This window comes from Molothrus aeneus, chromosome Z (genome assembly GCF_037042795.1).
Source record: "Molothrus aeneus isolate 106 chromosome Z, BPBGC_Maene_1.0, whole genome shotgun sequence".
NCBI classification, from domain to species: Eukaryota; Metazoa; Chordata; class Aves; order Passeriformes; family Icteridae; genus Molothrus; species Molothrus aeneus.
In genome coordinates this window covers 41837243-41854552 of record NC_089680.1, presented here as the reverse complement: position 1 = coordinate 41854552, position 17310 = coordinate 41837243, and the positions used below count along the sequence as shown (strand labels likewise).

The following is a 17310-nucleotide window of genomic DNA, read 5'->3' as shown; positions in this document are numbered from 1 at the left end:
TTGAAGTGTGGTGATCTATGGGAACAGTAAATATGGCAGTGCAGAACTTGAAGTAGAAGGTGGGGGAAAAAGGCCTTGTAATAGATAACTGTTTCCCAAGAGCTAGGAAGGTAGAAATATCTTATGCAAAGATTGGTTGTCTAATTAATGCTGGATTTGTTGTACTTTTGGAACATTTGCTACTTGGTAATGCTGATATAGAAGAGTTTTAAAGTGGACATGCTGTTTGTAATTGACCACACCAAATTACAGATATTAGGCAAGCTTAGATTTTAAGAGAACAGAATCATTGTGAAGAGGATTAGATGCAGATGCAGAACTTTGTATCACATATGTACAACTTTATGCTTAGTTCTTGCCTGCGTATACCTCTCTCATCAGTTGAAATTGACTACTAAAATAGTCCTGGCCCCTTTAAGAGTGTGTTGGAGTTTCAGCAACAAGTTTGAGGGGTTTTTGAGCTATTAAGTAGTTGAGAGCAGGTATCAGTAAAGAAGTAGCATTTTCCCTGAGTCCAATCTACTGTCTTCCTGGTTCTTAGTTGTTAGCTAATATTTAGTGTCTCCATTGGTAAAAACAGATAAAAGTATCAGCTTTGATGCTTCAGCTTGGGCTAAATTTGATGACAAACATATAATATCTCTTTGCATTTGAGTTTTCACTGATATAAAGTGCTTAAATGCTGTTAATTAACTTAAAATTTTGTCGTAACCATTGAATTGCAATTTATGTACTAGGAAGCTGCAGTTTGTAAGGTAAGGCATTTGCACACCCAGATAGGACTGCTGCATGTGCAGACACTATTTTCTTGATGTCTTTGGAGACTTAGTTGGAGTTAGCTGTTGTTGTTGTTCTTAATGAGAGCACACGTGACACATCTCCTGACCACTGGGTTATCCCTGTAGCTCTAAATTCATACAGCCCTCTCAGCCTGAGCAGCCAGAGACTTGCTGTGAGAAAGAACAGATTTCTACATATCTTCATTGTGGTTTCAGATCCTGGCAGAAGAAGCAGGGAGCTGGTGAGTGCTTAGAAGCTAAGTTAGTTAGACTGGGAAATCTTACATGGTTTTGCTTCCAGACTTCGTAAATATTTCTCTTGATAGCCTAGATTTCCCCATTAAGATAGCAGAGTACTTCTGATGCAAGGCATGCATGCCTTGAGGAGAGCATCCCCTAAATCTTACAGTCACTGGCTTGGTTGTTCTTGTCTGCAGCCTGTGAGGAAACTTCATCTGGAGTTGCAGCAGAGTGAATTCTGTAGCCATAGGTATAGTGCTCAGACATGGCAGTGAGAAAAAGTATCTACTGAACCTCCAAGCTGCCTGTAGTGTAAATTCAGTTGTGTGAATAAAGGGGAACTCAAATCCCATGAGTGTAAAGAGCTCCTGCATGTCAAACAGGTTGGTTTATTGAAGAACAGATGTAAGACCTTCTGTGAATAATAAAGTGATCAGCCCTAATCCATGTCCTGGAGCAGAAACACAGTCAGTGTGTTTCTGCCTAAATTGAGTACCTTGCCAAACTGCAAGATAGTAGCCCACCTCAAACTTCATGTAAGTATCCATGAAAAGCTTATTATGTAGTCTGTTAATCCTCTTCCTTCTTTCACACCCCTTGGAGTTTACTAATAAAGTATCAAGTACGAGAGGAGCTACCCCAAAGTTCTTCAAATGTTCTTCATTCTGTATTTTGCCTTTGTGCAAGTCGCAGCTTCCAGAGCAAATGTTCACTTCTCACTTTGGTACCAGGATTCAGGAGTTTCTTCTTCTGAGCTCATGGGCTTAGTCTGCATGTCCTTACAGCATTCCTGTGTGGACCATGCAGCAGTGAGAAGGGAAAAAAAGGTGTTCATCTTTCCTGCTTGAGGAAACACTAGTAAATTATTCCTGTATTTGCCTGGTGATATATATTATATTAGTTAAAACATAAGCAAAGAACACCAACTTAGTTGGTCTAAAGTGTGTGTACCTTTAGACCAACTAAGTGAGTTGGTCTAAAGGTAGGTGAGTGACTACTGTCAAAAATTCATTTAAATCTCTACCTCAGCTTGCAGCAGGCTGTCCTTCAAGATGTTGTTTGTTGCTTTTGCATGGTTGCGTGTCCATTGTTGAGCCTAAAAGTCCATTAGCCAATCCCATGTTGATGATCACGAGTGCTACGCAGTTAAATTTTGTTCAGGAAGCCTGGAATGTTAAAAGTGGAAGCTAGAAACTAAGGACTTAGAAATTTTATTCTGCAGTTGTCAATACCGAGGTGTCTTACCCACCTTTTTTGATAAACCTAAATGTTGTTGTTATATACACACTGGTGTAAATTGGGACATTCCTACTGCAGCTGTAAATGGGAAGCAGAAAAGCTTGCTGTGGAGCTAAGCTGCTTAGTTTGAGCACGAGGAAGCGACTCTCAGTACCACTACTTAGGCCAAATGGTTTTTCTGTGCCTTTAAAAGGTGCTTCCTCCACACCTCTATATCAGGCACGGAGATGGACAAGCACAAGCGCTCACCCACCTCAAACAGCAACAAACAAATTAAGCAATCTCATATCCTCTCTAGTTCAGAACCATAGCTTTTTCCCTGCAGCCATAACTCAGTTGATTCAGGATAACTACTGCTTTGTGAACTTACCCTTTCTTCTGTAGTTCTGCTCAGTAAGGTTTGAGCTAATTCAGCAATCTAGCACTCTTACTGACAGTTTTAATCCTCATTTATCTTGCTGCAGGTACCCGCAGATGTTGAGAAATGTCAAGACCGAGTAGAATGTTTCAATGCTGACTTGAAAGCAGATATGGAGAGATGGCAGAACAACAAAAGACAAGACTTTAGGCAGCTACTCATGGGGATGGCAGATAAAAACATCCAGTACTATGAGAAGGTATGTGTCACTGTTGGAGCACTGGCCGGAATAAGAGTAGTTTATTTTCCTCTGAAATGGTGATAATTCTTCAGGAAATCTTCACACTGTCTTGAAGACAAGAATATTAGACATCTGAAGCTGCTCTTTGTCAGAGTTGGAAGTTGTGGTCAAGTGAACTCTGTCAGACTAGTGGTCTTTTGCAAGTCAGCACTCTAACAGCGTTTTATCATGCATGCTTGTCTGTTTTGCACTTTTGAATTGAACAAATTACTGAGCAGCAGAGGTAGTGATTAAAAAAAACCCAGAATTACACATACTAGTAATACTACGAGAGTAGAAAAATCCCTTGATTCTGCCTTTTCTGAACAAAACTACATGAGTTAATGCACGGCCACAGACTCATATATAGATTTAACTTATACATCTGCTATGTATAAGTTATTCTAATTCCTGTCCCTTTGTGCATCATTCTGTCCCTTGTATATTAGTCCTGAAAACAGCTAGCCTCTGCCCTTTTTCAGTTGGTGTATTTGTACCTGAGGTTTAGTGTTAGATTTTTTTTATTTTTAATTAAAAGGACGTTGACATTTAACTGCATATGCTTCCAATCTAATTTTCTTTTGTGCTAGAACAGTGTGGCCCAATGCAGTGGTTGATACCATAGATCACAGCACACAATGGTTTGGAAGGGACCTTAGAGGTCATGTAAGTGTCAACCTCCTGCTAGAGGTAGGGATGCCTTTCACTAGAGTAGGTGATTCAGAGCCCCATCCAGTATGAACCAAAACCACTTGCAGCGATGGGGCATCCACAGCTTCTCAAGGAAAGGTGTTCCAGTGTTTTCTTATTCTAAAAGTAAAGAATTTCTTCCTAATTGTCTAATCTAAACCTGCCCTCTTCCAGTTTAAAGCACTGTCCCTTTTCCTATCACCACTAGCCCTTGTAAAAAGTCCTTCTCCAACTGTCTCATAAGCCCCCTTCAGGTGTATTAAATATTTATGAAATATTAAACACTTTTAGAACTACTAGGCTTATGCATTGCCTAGTAAACTATACTTAATCTTGTCTGTTCATGTTTACACATCTGTTTTACAAGCTTCTTCCTGTGCTAGGTTACCTCTCCATGTAATATTATATGCAGTACTTTTTCCCCTTCCAATCATAGTTCATAACTGCTCACACAGAACTTCCTTCACCCTGGTCTCTCAGTTCTAAGGTTGCTGTGGAGGGGAATATTAGAGACTTCACTGAACATCCAGTAGTGCCTCTGCAATTGACAGTTAGATCTGTACATTAGTTTTGCTTTTAGTAAGAGGGTTTTTTGGTCAGAAAGTGTCCAGTCGCTTCAAGGTACACAACTAGAAGTACTCTATTCATCTGCAGTACAATCAGCAAGGTTAGAAGGAGGATGTCTGTCAACAATGACTTGTGGATATAAGAGCTGCTGATGAGTTTGCCCCATTTCAGCATTTAATAATTTGGATTTCACAGTCTGCATTTGCCCACTTTGACTTCTGGGCTCTATGTGGTTGAAAGACAGTAACAACATACAGTACAAGGATTGTAGTAAGTGTATGTGTCTGGGGAAATGACTCCAAAGCCTGGAGTGGCTTTCTAATAGCCCAGAAACTACACTTACAGTTCACTATACCAGGCACTACCAGTTTGTCCTGTAGTGGAGTTGAGTCCCAGAGCCATACTGGAATACACCGTGTCTCAGAATTAACATCCCTAAATGCATGTTTTCTTTCAAATAAGTTTGCTGGATTGTTAGCTGCTATTGTGTCCAAATCAGCCTTCACCCACAGTCACACCACAAAGATGTACATTTCTACTCAAAACAGTTCATCTGCCTAGCTGAAAGCTGTGATATTCTTCAGCTAGAAAAATCTAGGTTAGTATTTGGAAATCCTGGATGTTCTGATGATTTTTAATGGCTTGGGCCAGCTGATGACTTTGGAAAAATTGAATTTGTTGAATTTGTTGGGAAGGTGCAGCTATTCTAATGCTTCCTTGCTGTTTGACATTCTGGTATTTTTTCCCCCTTCTGTAATAATCTGTAGAGACCCACATTACTTTTCTTCAACTTGTATGCTGTTGGTCTGGAAGGGTTGGTCAGAAGTCACATGAACTGATATAAATTAAATTTTGTAAATCTTTCTTTCTTCAGTGCCTTACTGCGTGGGAGTCAATTATACCACTATTGCAAGACAAGCCAGAGACCAAATAAGAAGTACCTTCATGGACAGTCTAGCACTTCTGTGCTCAGTACCACTAGTCATACTGGAACTGTATGGAGGACTCTTTTTGTTAAGTTAACTGAAATGACAGCTGCACTTAGTTTTTCAGAGTATCTGTTCCAGCCTATTTGAAATTTTTTTCCTGAATTTTTGTGTTTAAACTGGGGCATGTTTCATCTTTTTGAGTTATCTTGAATGGTTCCTTCTTTATTCTATGGAGTGATTGGGGTTCACAGAGAAAGTGCATGGGGATCTTGATAAAATTTACCTCTCTAGTCTGGAAGGAACTGATGAGTGGAACACTAAAAAGATGAAAATAAAACTTTACTGCAAGGTGCCAAATGAATCTTTATTACCATTCTGTTTTAACCAATCCTTCTCTCTTTTTTTTTTTTTTTTTTTTTTTGAATGGACAAAGAAAGGCTGGGAAAGAATATTTTCTGTTTTGCTACCACCTGTGTGCTCCCTCTGGATGAAATGGTCTCTGTAGACTTTTCTGTCCAGGAATCAGGCTGGTTCTAGACAGACCATACCAACACCAGCTGCAGATGGCTGGTGATGGAAGCATGAGCTGTGGTTTTTGTGAGTGTGGCATGCTGTTGGTTCATACTGAGTATCTTTGTTTACCTTGGTGATTGTGAAGTAATGTCAGTTGACTGAAGTGTACTTGTGACTGACTTGGGGATCAAAACCAGCTTAGCTACGGGAATGAGTTGGACTGCTGCCTTTCAGGGGTTGTGGGAATGGGGAAGGATGGGTCTTTTAATTTTCCAAAGCTAGCTCTGGAAGTTGCATGGTGGAGATCTCTTACACCATGCTTTATGTATGGGTTTTACTAGAGCCACTTTAGGCTTGGTCACCTAAGATGCCTGCTGTAGTAAAAGTAGAACTCTTTTCTTTCTCCATGCTTTATTTGCAGCAGCCAAAAGCCAAAAGGTGTTAAATGCTTCCTTCCACCAAGCATCAGAGTGTGTGAAACTTGCCTTAAATGGGTTGGTGGGGGATAGATGGGTACCCTATTAGGTTCATACCTGTCTCTGCTGAACCACATGGCAAGTTTTTTAGGGCTACTTTTGTTACAGATCTATTTTCTTAGTAGCTTCTGTTGGCCTTTAGAATTGCAGCTACTTCTGCAAGTCCCTTTTTTGTCCTTGCTCTTGCAATCCAACCTCAAGTAAATGCCTGCTTGGTGTTAATGGCCTTAGGCCTTAGGAATGCTGCCGTGATTTAACAATCCTAGTGCGGGGGGTTGGGACTCATATGAGTGTAATACTGAGATTTAGGGCAATAAATAACTCTGTGCTTACTTTCTAAATTGGAGTGATTACTTGTTCTCTGGCAATGTTCTTGCAAAGAATGTGAGCAGTGATTGATTTTGTGGAACTTCTCTGCTCTCCTGTAACAAGGTACCCACCAAGTACTAGTCTGATTTAGAATTTATTCCTTCATAAACACCAACTGAACATGCAGCCACCCTTCTCAGCCTGGTGGCTTTATGGAACTCTCAAGATGAGTTATTGCAGCACTGTGGTAGCTGTCAGGCTAATGAGATGGTGCTCTCTGCATGAAAAAGTAAAATATAAGACATTTTAAGAAATTTTTCTTTTTGGCTCAGCCTTTTTGTCAGCTCTGTGGTACTAAACAAACTATGTTTCTTGTTTAAGATCAGTTTGTCAATATGCACTTTTTGGTGTAAATGAGAACTCTGGTTTAAGTTACTGTTAGGTTCAGAATCACAGACTCCTCTTTTTCAGGGGAAGTACTTAAGGGCATCATCTTGAAGCAATCTAGAATAAGCACTTGCATACTATCCAACAGTCTGTCCTTCAGGGTTACAGTCTTCCCCATTTTCCATGAAGAAAGATCAACATGCTTTTTGAATTAGTTCAAAAAGAACGTGGAATGAATGGAATTTTGTAATTGACTCTACAACATCACTGGGACTCAAGCAAAATATACCTTGAACTAATATTTAGTTGGTCTTCTCACCATCTTAGTAAAATAAACAGCACAAGATGAGTAGAAAGAATGGTGATTTCTTTCCTGCAGGTGGTTTCATCTGATGCCTTACAACACTAAGGGAATCTTCCTGCTTTGCTTTATGTCAAACTGAAGTGGGTGTTGCTTTTGGGGAGTTCAGCAATTAACATCACAGCTGTTCAAGAGAAGCATAATGGACAGTGGAGAGTACCAAGTGAAGCTCAAATCAGCATGTAACTGTTGAGGCTGGAGCTGCTGAAGATCAAGCTACCTTACGTGATCTGGACCGAAACCTCTTAAGCTCTTACAAGGGCGGTAAAACCTGGCATTCAAAGGAAGAATCCTCTGCAGGAGGATTTGCTGCAGTGTAATAAGGGTGTGCATAGGTGGATCTCAGTTTCTACAGACTGTGGAGTGGTCTGTTCTAATGAAGAGCTGTTGTAAATCACAAGGTGACTGAGGGAGAGGCTGTGGGTGAGGTGTGGGGAGGATCCTGATTGTGATGTTTGGGGCAGCCATGCCAGTCAGGAAAAGTACAAAAGTTGCAGGAAATTCCTGTAAGATGCAGAGTGACACTTGTATCACATAACTGTTGTTAGAAGGAAGTTGAGTCCTGAACTGACAGTGAAACTCTTAATATGTAATCCTGTAGTCCTTATAGAATGAAAGTCTTTACTTTGGATGGTCTACACTTCCCTGGGAGAAACAGAAGATGTTGGTAAAGGGAAGCAAGAATAGTGCAGGAGCTTCATCTTTGAGTAACTTGTTGAATGTTAAGTCACTGAAGATGACTCTCTGCATGTGCACCAAAATGACACCAGAAGTAGTTGGTACCCTTTTTATGAGCCTGTTTAAAATGTGGTTCTTTCAGCAGTCCTTAAATCAGCCCAGTTTTGCTCATAATCCATAACCAGGGCAAGGCCCTCGCAGGGGATGCATAATTCACTGCTGCCCAGTTACTTCTGTATAGTTTCTGTGGTGTTTGTTTCTTCTGTTAAGAGGCACCAGCACAATAAAGCAGGCACTGAGCTCATTTCTGTGCTCAGTATGAACCATGTATTGTTCATGTATACCTTTATCAGGATCTAAATCTCGCAATAAACATAGATGTTAAAACATCATGACTTTTTCAGGTATACATTGAAAAACGAAAAGGTAATATGTGTAGCCCTAAAGACACAAAGAGTTTTGGTGTGAATTATATTAAAGAATAAAGTATGGATTCTTCACTGAAATCTACTTGGATTTTTGCTGCACTAAAACTTATTCTGAGGATAAAGCAGTGGAATAACTGATAGAAACAAAGCAGGAGTGGCAGAGACAGTTCTGTGAAGGCACTGTGCAGTAGCCTTGAAGCAGTGGCTCTGCATAGCCTGTTCATGAAACATTTCTTCAGCTGTCAGTCCTGCAAATGCAAGGGTACAAAAGAATTCTATCCCAGATAGCAGGGACTGTTCATTATTTTAACAGGAGCCATGCTTTTGTTAAACTTGCACAATTTAACTGGATATCATTATGATTATTCTTGCAGACTGTTGAAAATCCTTGTCCTGATCACCACTGTACAAAATTGTATAGACTAAATTAGCTCGTTAGATGTTCTGTCATCTTAAATTCTGAAGGTAGAACATTCTTTCCTTGGGTGTATTAAACTTTTACTACAACAACACATAGGGAAAATCAGGACTTTTTTTTTAAAGACAGGCAAATTGCTACTACTTGTTGGATTTTTTTTCCTCTTGTGAAGTAAAACTGGGGATCACAGGAAAAAACTTGCCTTCTGGCAGACTGAATGTGGCATTTAAAACTTTTTGGGAGTACTGTCGAACCAATTTACAAATGAAAATGGCAGTGCTTATTTCTCTGCTTAGCACTTGAAAGTCCTGCTGAAGTATCTGACTTGTAGAAGTACTTAGTAATGAACTGGACAGGTTTTAAGGTTGCATGCCTAAAGCACAGTAAATTTGCAGAAAATAATGAGCTTTCCAAAGAGGCACAAGTAGATCACCCTTATGTAAATGGCATGCTAAGACAAGGCTAGTCACTGTCCTAGAGTACTTTGAAGGTCTTGGTATTCTATGCTTTGAAGCAAACCATTACCTTAACCTGGTGCTGGGATGTGTATCCATACTTTCAGATCAAGCTGCAGCGTTATGGCCAGTGCAACATTCCCACTGTGCAAGGAGACAGGTTGCTGAGGGCCAGTCTTACAATAAGAGCCAAAGGGCTTTTGTACAGAACACAAAAATAAAGAAGCACCGTCCTTGCTCTCACTTCTCTGTGACTGTATCCCTCTGTCACTCCCTAAGGTCTGGAGAGCTGTGAAGGCAAGCTGGCTGTGAGCTTCACACACTGTGTTGAAGGTGTCAGTGATGGGGACCAAACGGTGCTGGTTCCTTGTCCAGACTCTTCTGCTTTCACTCTGTAAACCTACTCACCAGAACTAGAGTCACTGTTCATACCATTAAAATACAAAATGAAAGCTGTGAAAATACTTGTCTCTGTGTGAATTAGCTAGTAAACAATGTAAAAATGGGAAGGAGGCTTTTGTTTCCTGTACTTGGTCAAATCTGGCAACTATGCTCTTGTTCAGACTCGCAGGCTAGGAAATGTTGTCTTGCCTTCTGGTGCTGGCATGTTTCTATATCCTTTCATATATCTCTTTAAATATATTTTGTGCATTGTTTACTATGGAGATAGTATTGATGGAGAAAAATGCTTTGAGGTAAAACTGTTTGTAATTCTCTATTACTGTGTAAATTTTTTTAAAATGCACCATTTGTTTACCTCAATTAATTTAATGGAATGGACCAATAAATGTATTAAAAGATGACTCCTTTACTTAGAATAAAGTTTCAATTTTTTGCGGTCTTCACTGGTGAAATGATGCATGTACTCGTTTTTTTAAGCAGCTCACTGTTTTACTGCAGAAATACCCTTCCCGTAAAATCTTCCATGGTTGATCTAAATAGAAATCATCTGACCTGTTGTTGCATTACTTCTGATACTGAAAGTGAAGGAGCTGAGGAAAGATTGGGGGGGGGGGGGGGGGATGGAGGGGGGGGGGAACAGAGTGACAGCAACTTCCTCAGAGGCAGGAATTGTGTAATGATGAACCAACTTCTGCTTGCTATACCCCTGGCTCAAACAGAAACTGCCTGATTTGCCTCCAGATTATTTCAGTTATTTAAGGGCTTTTAACTTTCCTTTACTTAGTCCAGGACCTTGGATGCCACTTAACCCTTCTTAGTTCAATTAGCATGTAAGCAGACACATCCTTGTGAGACATGCCACACTTTTGACTAATGTTTGGATTTATGTGACATCATCTCATGCTAGCTGCTGTATGGTATGAGGTTCCTTTCCAACCCAGATAAAAGCTTTGGTAACACAGTACTATTACATGGTATCAGTGTCCGTACAACTCCATAAATCCGGTAGGAGCTGTGTGCTGCATTTAGCTGTTCTTTACCTGTGACAAGAGTAGCACATTGTGGTGGTATGAGTTGAAACACCAGCATTAGCTCTTGAGTCTTAGTCCTTGCATGAGCTCTGTTGAAGCACTGTCCAGTGTGACATTCTCCCAGAAATCAGGGACATGAACATCTGTTCAGGGTTGTTTTATTGTAGGGATTACTAAAGTTCTGTTAATCTTACATATTTTTATGGTGTTATTTCTCTGTTTAATGGTCTTGTACATAACATTAATTGTCTGGGCTGATAACATCTGCAGGAGATGGAGAGCTGGTGTGTCGTGTTGATGGACCTCTGCACGTGGCATGTGGCTTGCAGCTCTCTTTCATCAGCCAGAGTCACAGAACTGCCCTGAGATTTCTGAATGAACAAACAAGAAGGAACTAATGGAAAACCAATCCTCTGCTTTCCGCTTCCTCTCTGAACGATGTGTCTGGAAATGCCACTTTCATTTCTAGCCTATATCCTTGTGCCTCTTTGGTATTGCTGACCAGCGTAGCAAAGAGCAGAATGCTCTGAGGACTGCTGGTGTGCAATAGCTAATGCACATACTCTGCAGGATGGGGTGTGTGCTGCAGAAATAACAAGGCAAACATCTCTTCCTGGGCGAGAGGCTTAGTGGCTCAGTGGTTGTGGCATGCTGGGAAGTGGAAATACAAATGCTACGTATCCTATTGTGTTGGTAGGGACTAATGATAACAACCAGAAGATGCCTCTGTTATTCAGTCAGAATCTCAAGGGAGCCAGTGGTTGACCGTTGTTTGATGGCCACAAAGCTGTAAAGAACAATAAAAAATGCAGATAATAAGAATTAGCAAACTACCTTCTCAAACTGCAGTTTGCTCTTTCCATATCTATGTCTTAAACTTTGCCAGGGTATCTGGAGCTGGCTGCATGCTAATGGCATTCCTCTCAATGGTCTGCCAGCCTCTCTTGTGTGCATTCAGTGACATTGGCACCATCTGTCATCCCTCACTTTATTAACCCGTGTTTGTACTGGTAATGGTACTTCTATTTGGAACCTGTATTAAAAAGCATTTGAGTAGCTAGCAGTGACCCCTGTTAGAGAGAGGGTTGCATATAAGAAACAAGTCTTTTGTGTCTGGAAGATCTGAGAAGGAAAGCAGACCCAGTGGAATGATGAGTAGAAGTAGCCTTCCTCACACTAGTAGTCCTGAAGTCACTGATTGTCAAATGCATTCACAACCCCAGAAAGCCTTTGATGCTCTGGATAAAACAGAGGTGGTGGTGGAGGAGCTTTCCTTACAGGCTCTGCTTCCTGTCTATGTGGTGCAGCTGAGGTAAGTATACATTGTGCTTTCAGACTTTGTACTACTCTATTTTGTTTAACTACAGCAGAGCTAGGCAAGAATTTTGCCTAGAGTCAGGCATTAGCCTATCCAGTACATGCCTTACATCTGAATGAAGATATTGTTCTTACGTGGATTAAATACTGACATTATCACAGTTCACTTTATACAGAAAGAATCTTGCCGTTTCTAGTAAAGCAACAAGCTGGAGAGTCTTGGGGAGGCTCTAATGGACAAAGTGAGACTTGGAGGGAGATCCTTCAAGAATTCTGTAAAAGTAGGTGGAGGGGTTGTTTCAGCTTTCTCTCTTCAGATTAAACTGGTTTTGTGCTTAAAAGTTGTTCCTGAAATTGTACATCGCAGTCACTCCATGGTGGTACAGTTGGGCAAATTCAATGGACCAGAAAAGTAACCATTTCCTCCCCTGTGGTAATAGTGTCTCTTTGAAACATTTGAGGAAGACTGAAATTATTCTTTTCTCAATGGATAAGTAACATGTAATGGAATTTTAAAAAAACATTTTACTTTGTGTAGGGTTATTTCTTCATTCTACTTACTACTATTTTCACAGTACCAAACAATTACATTTGGGTGAATGCTTTGTCCCCGGGATTATCTGTTAAACTGCCAGATACTCTTCCTACAGCAATTCATGTTACATTAAACACAAATAAGATTTTAAAAAGCACTTGCTAGACATTGCAACTTTCATTCTTTGAATCTCTTTGATATTTGTTAACTCATTTCTACAAGTTTGGTTTTTCCCCTTTTTAAAAAAATTCAATTGGTGTGGGTGTTGTTTTCTTTTTAAAATTCTTTCCTATCTGCTTTATAAATTTTAGACCTAGAATCAGGAAGTACAGAGAAAATACAGCATGTCCTTTTCAACAAAATCTTTCCCATTTCTTACCTTAAAGGGAGGAGACTCAGGCAGCCAACTAGAAAAGACAAAATGAAGCAGAAGCCGCTGTACCAGTCCAGTGTGTTTTGATAGATCTTGTTGTAGACTGTAGATGTCACTACTCCCGTGGTGACTAAAGACAGCTGCAGCAGGACAAACACCTTACCTGTAAGACAAGAACATAGTTTGTTGCTGGAGATTAACAAACCAGTTGTGGTATCTCCCTGGCAAATCCAGGATCACAATTGTGTAGTCATTGCTCCACTAACACCACATGGCATGAGCTTGTATCTGCTTCTGTTCTAGACAGCAATTAAATAATTTTTCTTTTTAGGTGTTGGACAAAAGATTCAACTGGAAAACTGTCTGCCTAAACAGTCTACATATAAAGGTAGTTGCTTGTAAGAGCAGCAATAAACTGCTCAGTAAGTGCTCCTTTTCCTAGAGGTAGAAAAATAGTCTAGAGCTGACATCTTCAGGATGATGGAGACATTTTAGTCAGGGTCTGCTTCTGGCCTAGGCCAGAAAAGTGATTCACAGGGTTGAAATTACAATAATGGCTGAAATGGGGATGTGTGTGTGATTTGTATGATATTTCATGTGGAAGAAAGGCAGAAACTGAATTCTAGTTGAAGCCACTCTTAACTGAAGGGTTTCTGTCATGGTAAATGGGTGAAAGGGAAATAACCCAAGCCCGGCTGGGACTTGCAGACTGGGGGCAAGGTCAGGGCTGTGTGCTGAGCTTGCTGCCCTTGTAGCATTCTGCAGCCACTCAGCACCAGGAGGTGAAACTGCAACCAGAAGGCAAGTGCTGCTCTGCTGCAGGGTCCTACTTGAGGTCTGGACTGATGCCATCGTCATGTGCAGCCCATATGGCTCAAGGTGGCAATTAAAAATGTTTGATTTATAGTGATTAATTTGGGATGTGAGCTGTGCTGTTTGTGGCAGGGAGATGATTTTGCTGTGGTGGATGTTGAGGGAGCACAAGCAGTAGGAATGAACTGGTGACTGAGCAGTGTTGTGTTCATATGGGAGAAAGGAAAAGGATGTGTAGGATGCAGAGGAAACTTGTTTGGAGGAGGCATGAGCAGTTGTGGGCCTGTGGTGCTGTTTGAATGAATGGCCAGTCCTGTATCTTGTATCTAAATCTAGCTCATTGGGGTAAGGTAAAAATGGTAGGCCTCAATATGCTGCTGTAAAATACATTTTACTAATTTTTAATATGTAATTTAATGGAAAAGAATTCCAGCCACTATTCCAAGAAGTGTCAATTTTTATGCAAAAGCTATTCTTTGTAGTTAAATCAGGTGCGACAGGAACAAACTGCAAACACCTGAAGAAATGTTTAGAAAGCATAACTGAAAAAAAGATTAAAATAATCCATCCTTCCCAAAGATGGAAGCAAAAGAAGCCAGATATAAATGGTGCGACTATAACAGTGCTTCAACTCAATGTCCTGCTTTTCTTGGCTCTCCCTGCAGTACTGTGTTTTTGAGAAGCACCTCAGCTATTTTCCCTACCTTTGAACTATGCACTAATTGTAATGTTTTGAAGTATGTGCTGAAAATTCTGTTGATAAATGATGATGCAACCAAGGACAAGAAGATTGGATGTGAGAATCTTGTCCAGCAAGTTTCTCTGCTTCTCCCTTCCTGTTTGTGGTATCATTTCCTCTGGTATTATTACACAAAGCACAGATTGCAGCAATAACTTACTTTTCTCTTAGTACTCTGGGCTGAATAAAGGGATTTCAGGGGGTTTTGGTTGGTAAGGTAACCAAAATACTCACCATAGGATGATCCTTCAACATGCTTGGACAACATGGACCTGATGGTTGGTAAGGGGATGAGGGCAAAGAGCATCACTGCCCGTGCTGTAATGCAATGAATTTTGAGTTATCACCAGTGTCTGCTCTTTGTGATCCAGCACAGCCACTGCTTTTGAAGATTATATGCCACTGGCTTGGACAGACACCTTGTCTCACCTTTTCTCTGCTAAAAAAAGCCACCTATTGCTCCCATTATCAGAGATCCTTTGCCCAAACTAGACACAGTCTCTTGTTCTCAGCCAGACATCCCAGCGTGGATGGGATCCTCCCGCTCCTTTGAGATCCATGAGGATGATGATTTAAATTTTAACACAGAGAGCCCTCTGTGCTACACAGCCTTGACAGGAACAGTACTTTTATTATAACACTACATCTGTCTTGCATCTCGGTGCTTCTGGCTTGCAGTATTCTAGCCTGTCTCTACTGTGAAAATCTGTGGGGAGCTGGAATTACCTTCCTGTCAGCAGTACCAGCCTCAGTGAAAACTTGGTCCATGTCTAGTGTACCAAGGTGTTTCTGCAATGCAGGGAATAAGCATCCAACACACTGCATAGCAGCAGGTCTTCAGGATGAAAATAAGCTGAATTATTAAGTAAGCTTTTTTATTTTTTACTTAATTTTTTAATCTTTTTTCCCCAGCTTGATTGGCTAAACAAACATAATCTCAAAATTTTCACTCAGTGTTTGGCTTAGTACACAAATACAATATCCTATCATCTTTCCCTTTAGAAAAACTTTGTTTAGTTTTCAATTCCCCATTCCCTGTAGGGACAGACAGAAAAAGCACTTCAGGGCATTCATCTCCAGTGTCTTTCTCATTTTGAGAAACAAAACCTTAAAGCCATGCAATAGATAATACTCTGTGAGATAGCTCTGGCACAATGCATGCAGTTCTTGGATTTTGTTTTTCATCACAGATTAGCTCCCAGAAGTAAACTTCCCTTTCCTTTATCATGGGATGCTGCCCCATCTATTCTTACCTGTCCCTTAGTAATTTATGTAACAGTGTGAGATCTGTAAACTACATTATTGTGGTATTTTACAACACCAATGTTTCATTAAGTTTCCCATCAGCTGTAAGTGCCTTCATATGACAAAAATAAATCACACCTTAAGATGTTCCCATAATAGGAAGCCTTTGCCATTTTGCTTCTGTTGTAGCCTTAAGCCTTGCCTCAAAGGAAGCAAGTGCTTCCTATTGCTGCAGAGGTGCAATCCCACTAGTACAGGGAGTCAGCAACAATTCCCAGTCTCCCAGAGTGTGAACACTGTTCTGCTCAGATCTGGTGTGTGACCAACTGATGAATTACAAGTCAATGAGCCTTAAACTAATCCTTGGAAGAGGTGTATGCCTCCTCAGGATATTGTTGAGTGCTGAGTCTTAAAGAGTACTAAGGCAGATGTGGGGAAAGAGGACTAAAAAGAATGCTTTCTTGCAAATTGTTCCTGTGATGATCTACCTAACTGCCTGCTTGCAAATTTGCCACAAAGCAAAGCAAAAAGCCCTTCCAGTGATGTTGAAACACCCATTTCTCAGCTGTATTTGCTCATGTGCATGCCTGTTCAACTCACCAATGTAGAACAGGAACGTCCACTGCACGAAGGCCATAATGAGGATGCCAGCACTGAATGAAGCTACTCCGATCATGATCATGGTAATATCCCTCATATATCTGGAGAACACAAGAACTCCTAGGAAACTGGTAATGAAGATCACATACCCAGCAGCATTGCCGTGGCCAATCTCCACAGCATTCCAACTTAAAGGTTCCCTGAGCAAGAACAGTGGGAGTACATTCATGGCACCAACCACAGCCAGGTCATAGAGGATTGCTGCCACAAACAGCAGGATGATGATGAGCTTTGAGGGTGACACTGGAGTGAAAATGCTATTCTCTGAAGGCTGGGAGCTCCCTGCTACCACTGCTTCTGGTAGCTGACCCCCTACCTCCTCTGCACTCTTGGCTTTGGCTGGGCAGGAAGCTGCTGGCTTGGGGACTGTGAGGACAAAAATGCTGTAGAGGAGACAGAAGGCATAGCAAGCAATGCTGCAGCACACCAGCACGGTGCCTTCTCGGTAGCGGTCGCTGAAGCCAACAAAGAGGTAGCCAGATGCCATGCTTCCCAGAAAGCCAGCCAGGCCATATACCAGTTCAATAATGATGAGCCGCAGAGACCTCTTGCTTTCAGAGGACCCCAGGGATCCCAGAGCCATGATGCCTGCCCAAAGTGTGGTGAAGCCTCCTGTCAGCCCATTTAAGGCAGCAGCCCCATACATCACCTCCACTGGCCAGCCCAGCAGAATCAGGAGGAGCAGGAGAGTTTTGGAGCCCAAATAACCAAGAAGAGGGAAGCAGATGGGGATCTTGCGATGTATCCTGTCCCCCAGCTTGGATAAGCCATAGGCTGACACCAGTGGGCTCAGGCCCAGAACTAGGTTGTAGATGATATAAAAATTAGATACAGCCTTCTGCTGAGCATCTTCCAGGACGTGGGAGGGAGCAGTGCTGTTGGTCTGGTTGTAGTAGTTCTTCACTACCAGCAGCAGTGCTGTGTCGTAGAAGGCACTGGCCACTTGGGAGCCCGCGACCACTGGCTCAATCCACGTCCTCATTGACATTATTCCCACCATGCTGCTAGCTGCCACCTCTTCTTGGAGAGAGCTGCTTTCAGCAGCGTTTAAGGAAACAGCATGCGAGGAAACAGCTCCTCAGAAGGTC

The 17310-nt window shown here is 41.3% G+C and overlaps 2 protein-coding genes across 2 annotated transcripts in view; one reads left to right on the top strand and one right to left on the bottom strand.

The window, feature by feature from the left end:
* Positions 1–5439, top strand: part of SNX30 (sorting nexin family member 30) — a 48199-nt gene extending 42760 nt beyond the window's left edge. Inside the window, exons 8-9 of the mRNA XM_066569188.1 lie at positions 2723–2875; positions 5028–5439. Coding sequence (XP_066425285.1) covers positions 2723–2875; positions 5028–5087 — 213 coding nt within the window. The 3' untranslated portion in view covers positions 5088–5439. The remainder of the gene's footprint in view (positions 1–2722; positions 2876–5027) is intronic.
* A 5245-nt stretch (positions 5440–10684) lies between these two features.
* SLC46A2 (solute carrier family 46 member 2) lies at positions 10685–17310 on the bottom strand. The gene is made up of 4 exons (XM_066569568.1): positions 16163–17310; positions 14552–14635; positions 12772–12928; positions 10685–11327 (listed from the first exon to the last, which is right to left on the bottom strand). The coding sequence occupies exons 1-4, from the start codon at positions 17220–17222 to the stop codon at positions 11270–11272; spliced, it is 1359 nt and encodes a 452-aa protein (XP_066425665.1). The 5' UTR covers positions 17223–17310; the 3' UTR covers positions 10685–11269.

What these genes read in the sequence shown, in the direction of transcription:
- SLC46A2 (XM_066569568.1), bottom strand. Translation starts at nt 17,222, where the DNA reads ATGGTGGGAATAATGTCAATGAGGACGTGGATTGAGCCAGTGGTCGCG. An exon ending in GACGTTCCTGTTCTACATTG is followed by an intron (nt 14,636 to 16,162) that starts GTGAGTTGAACA and finishes ATTGCATTACAG; the next exon opens with CACGGGCAGTGATGCTCTTT. An exon ending in CTGAGTCTCCTCCCTTTAAG is followed by an intron (nt 11,328 to 12,771) that starts GTAAGAAATGGG and finishes TGTTCTTTACAG; the next exon opens with CTTTGTGGCCATCAAACAAC.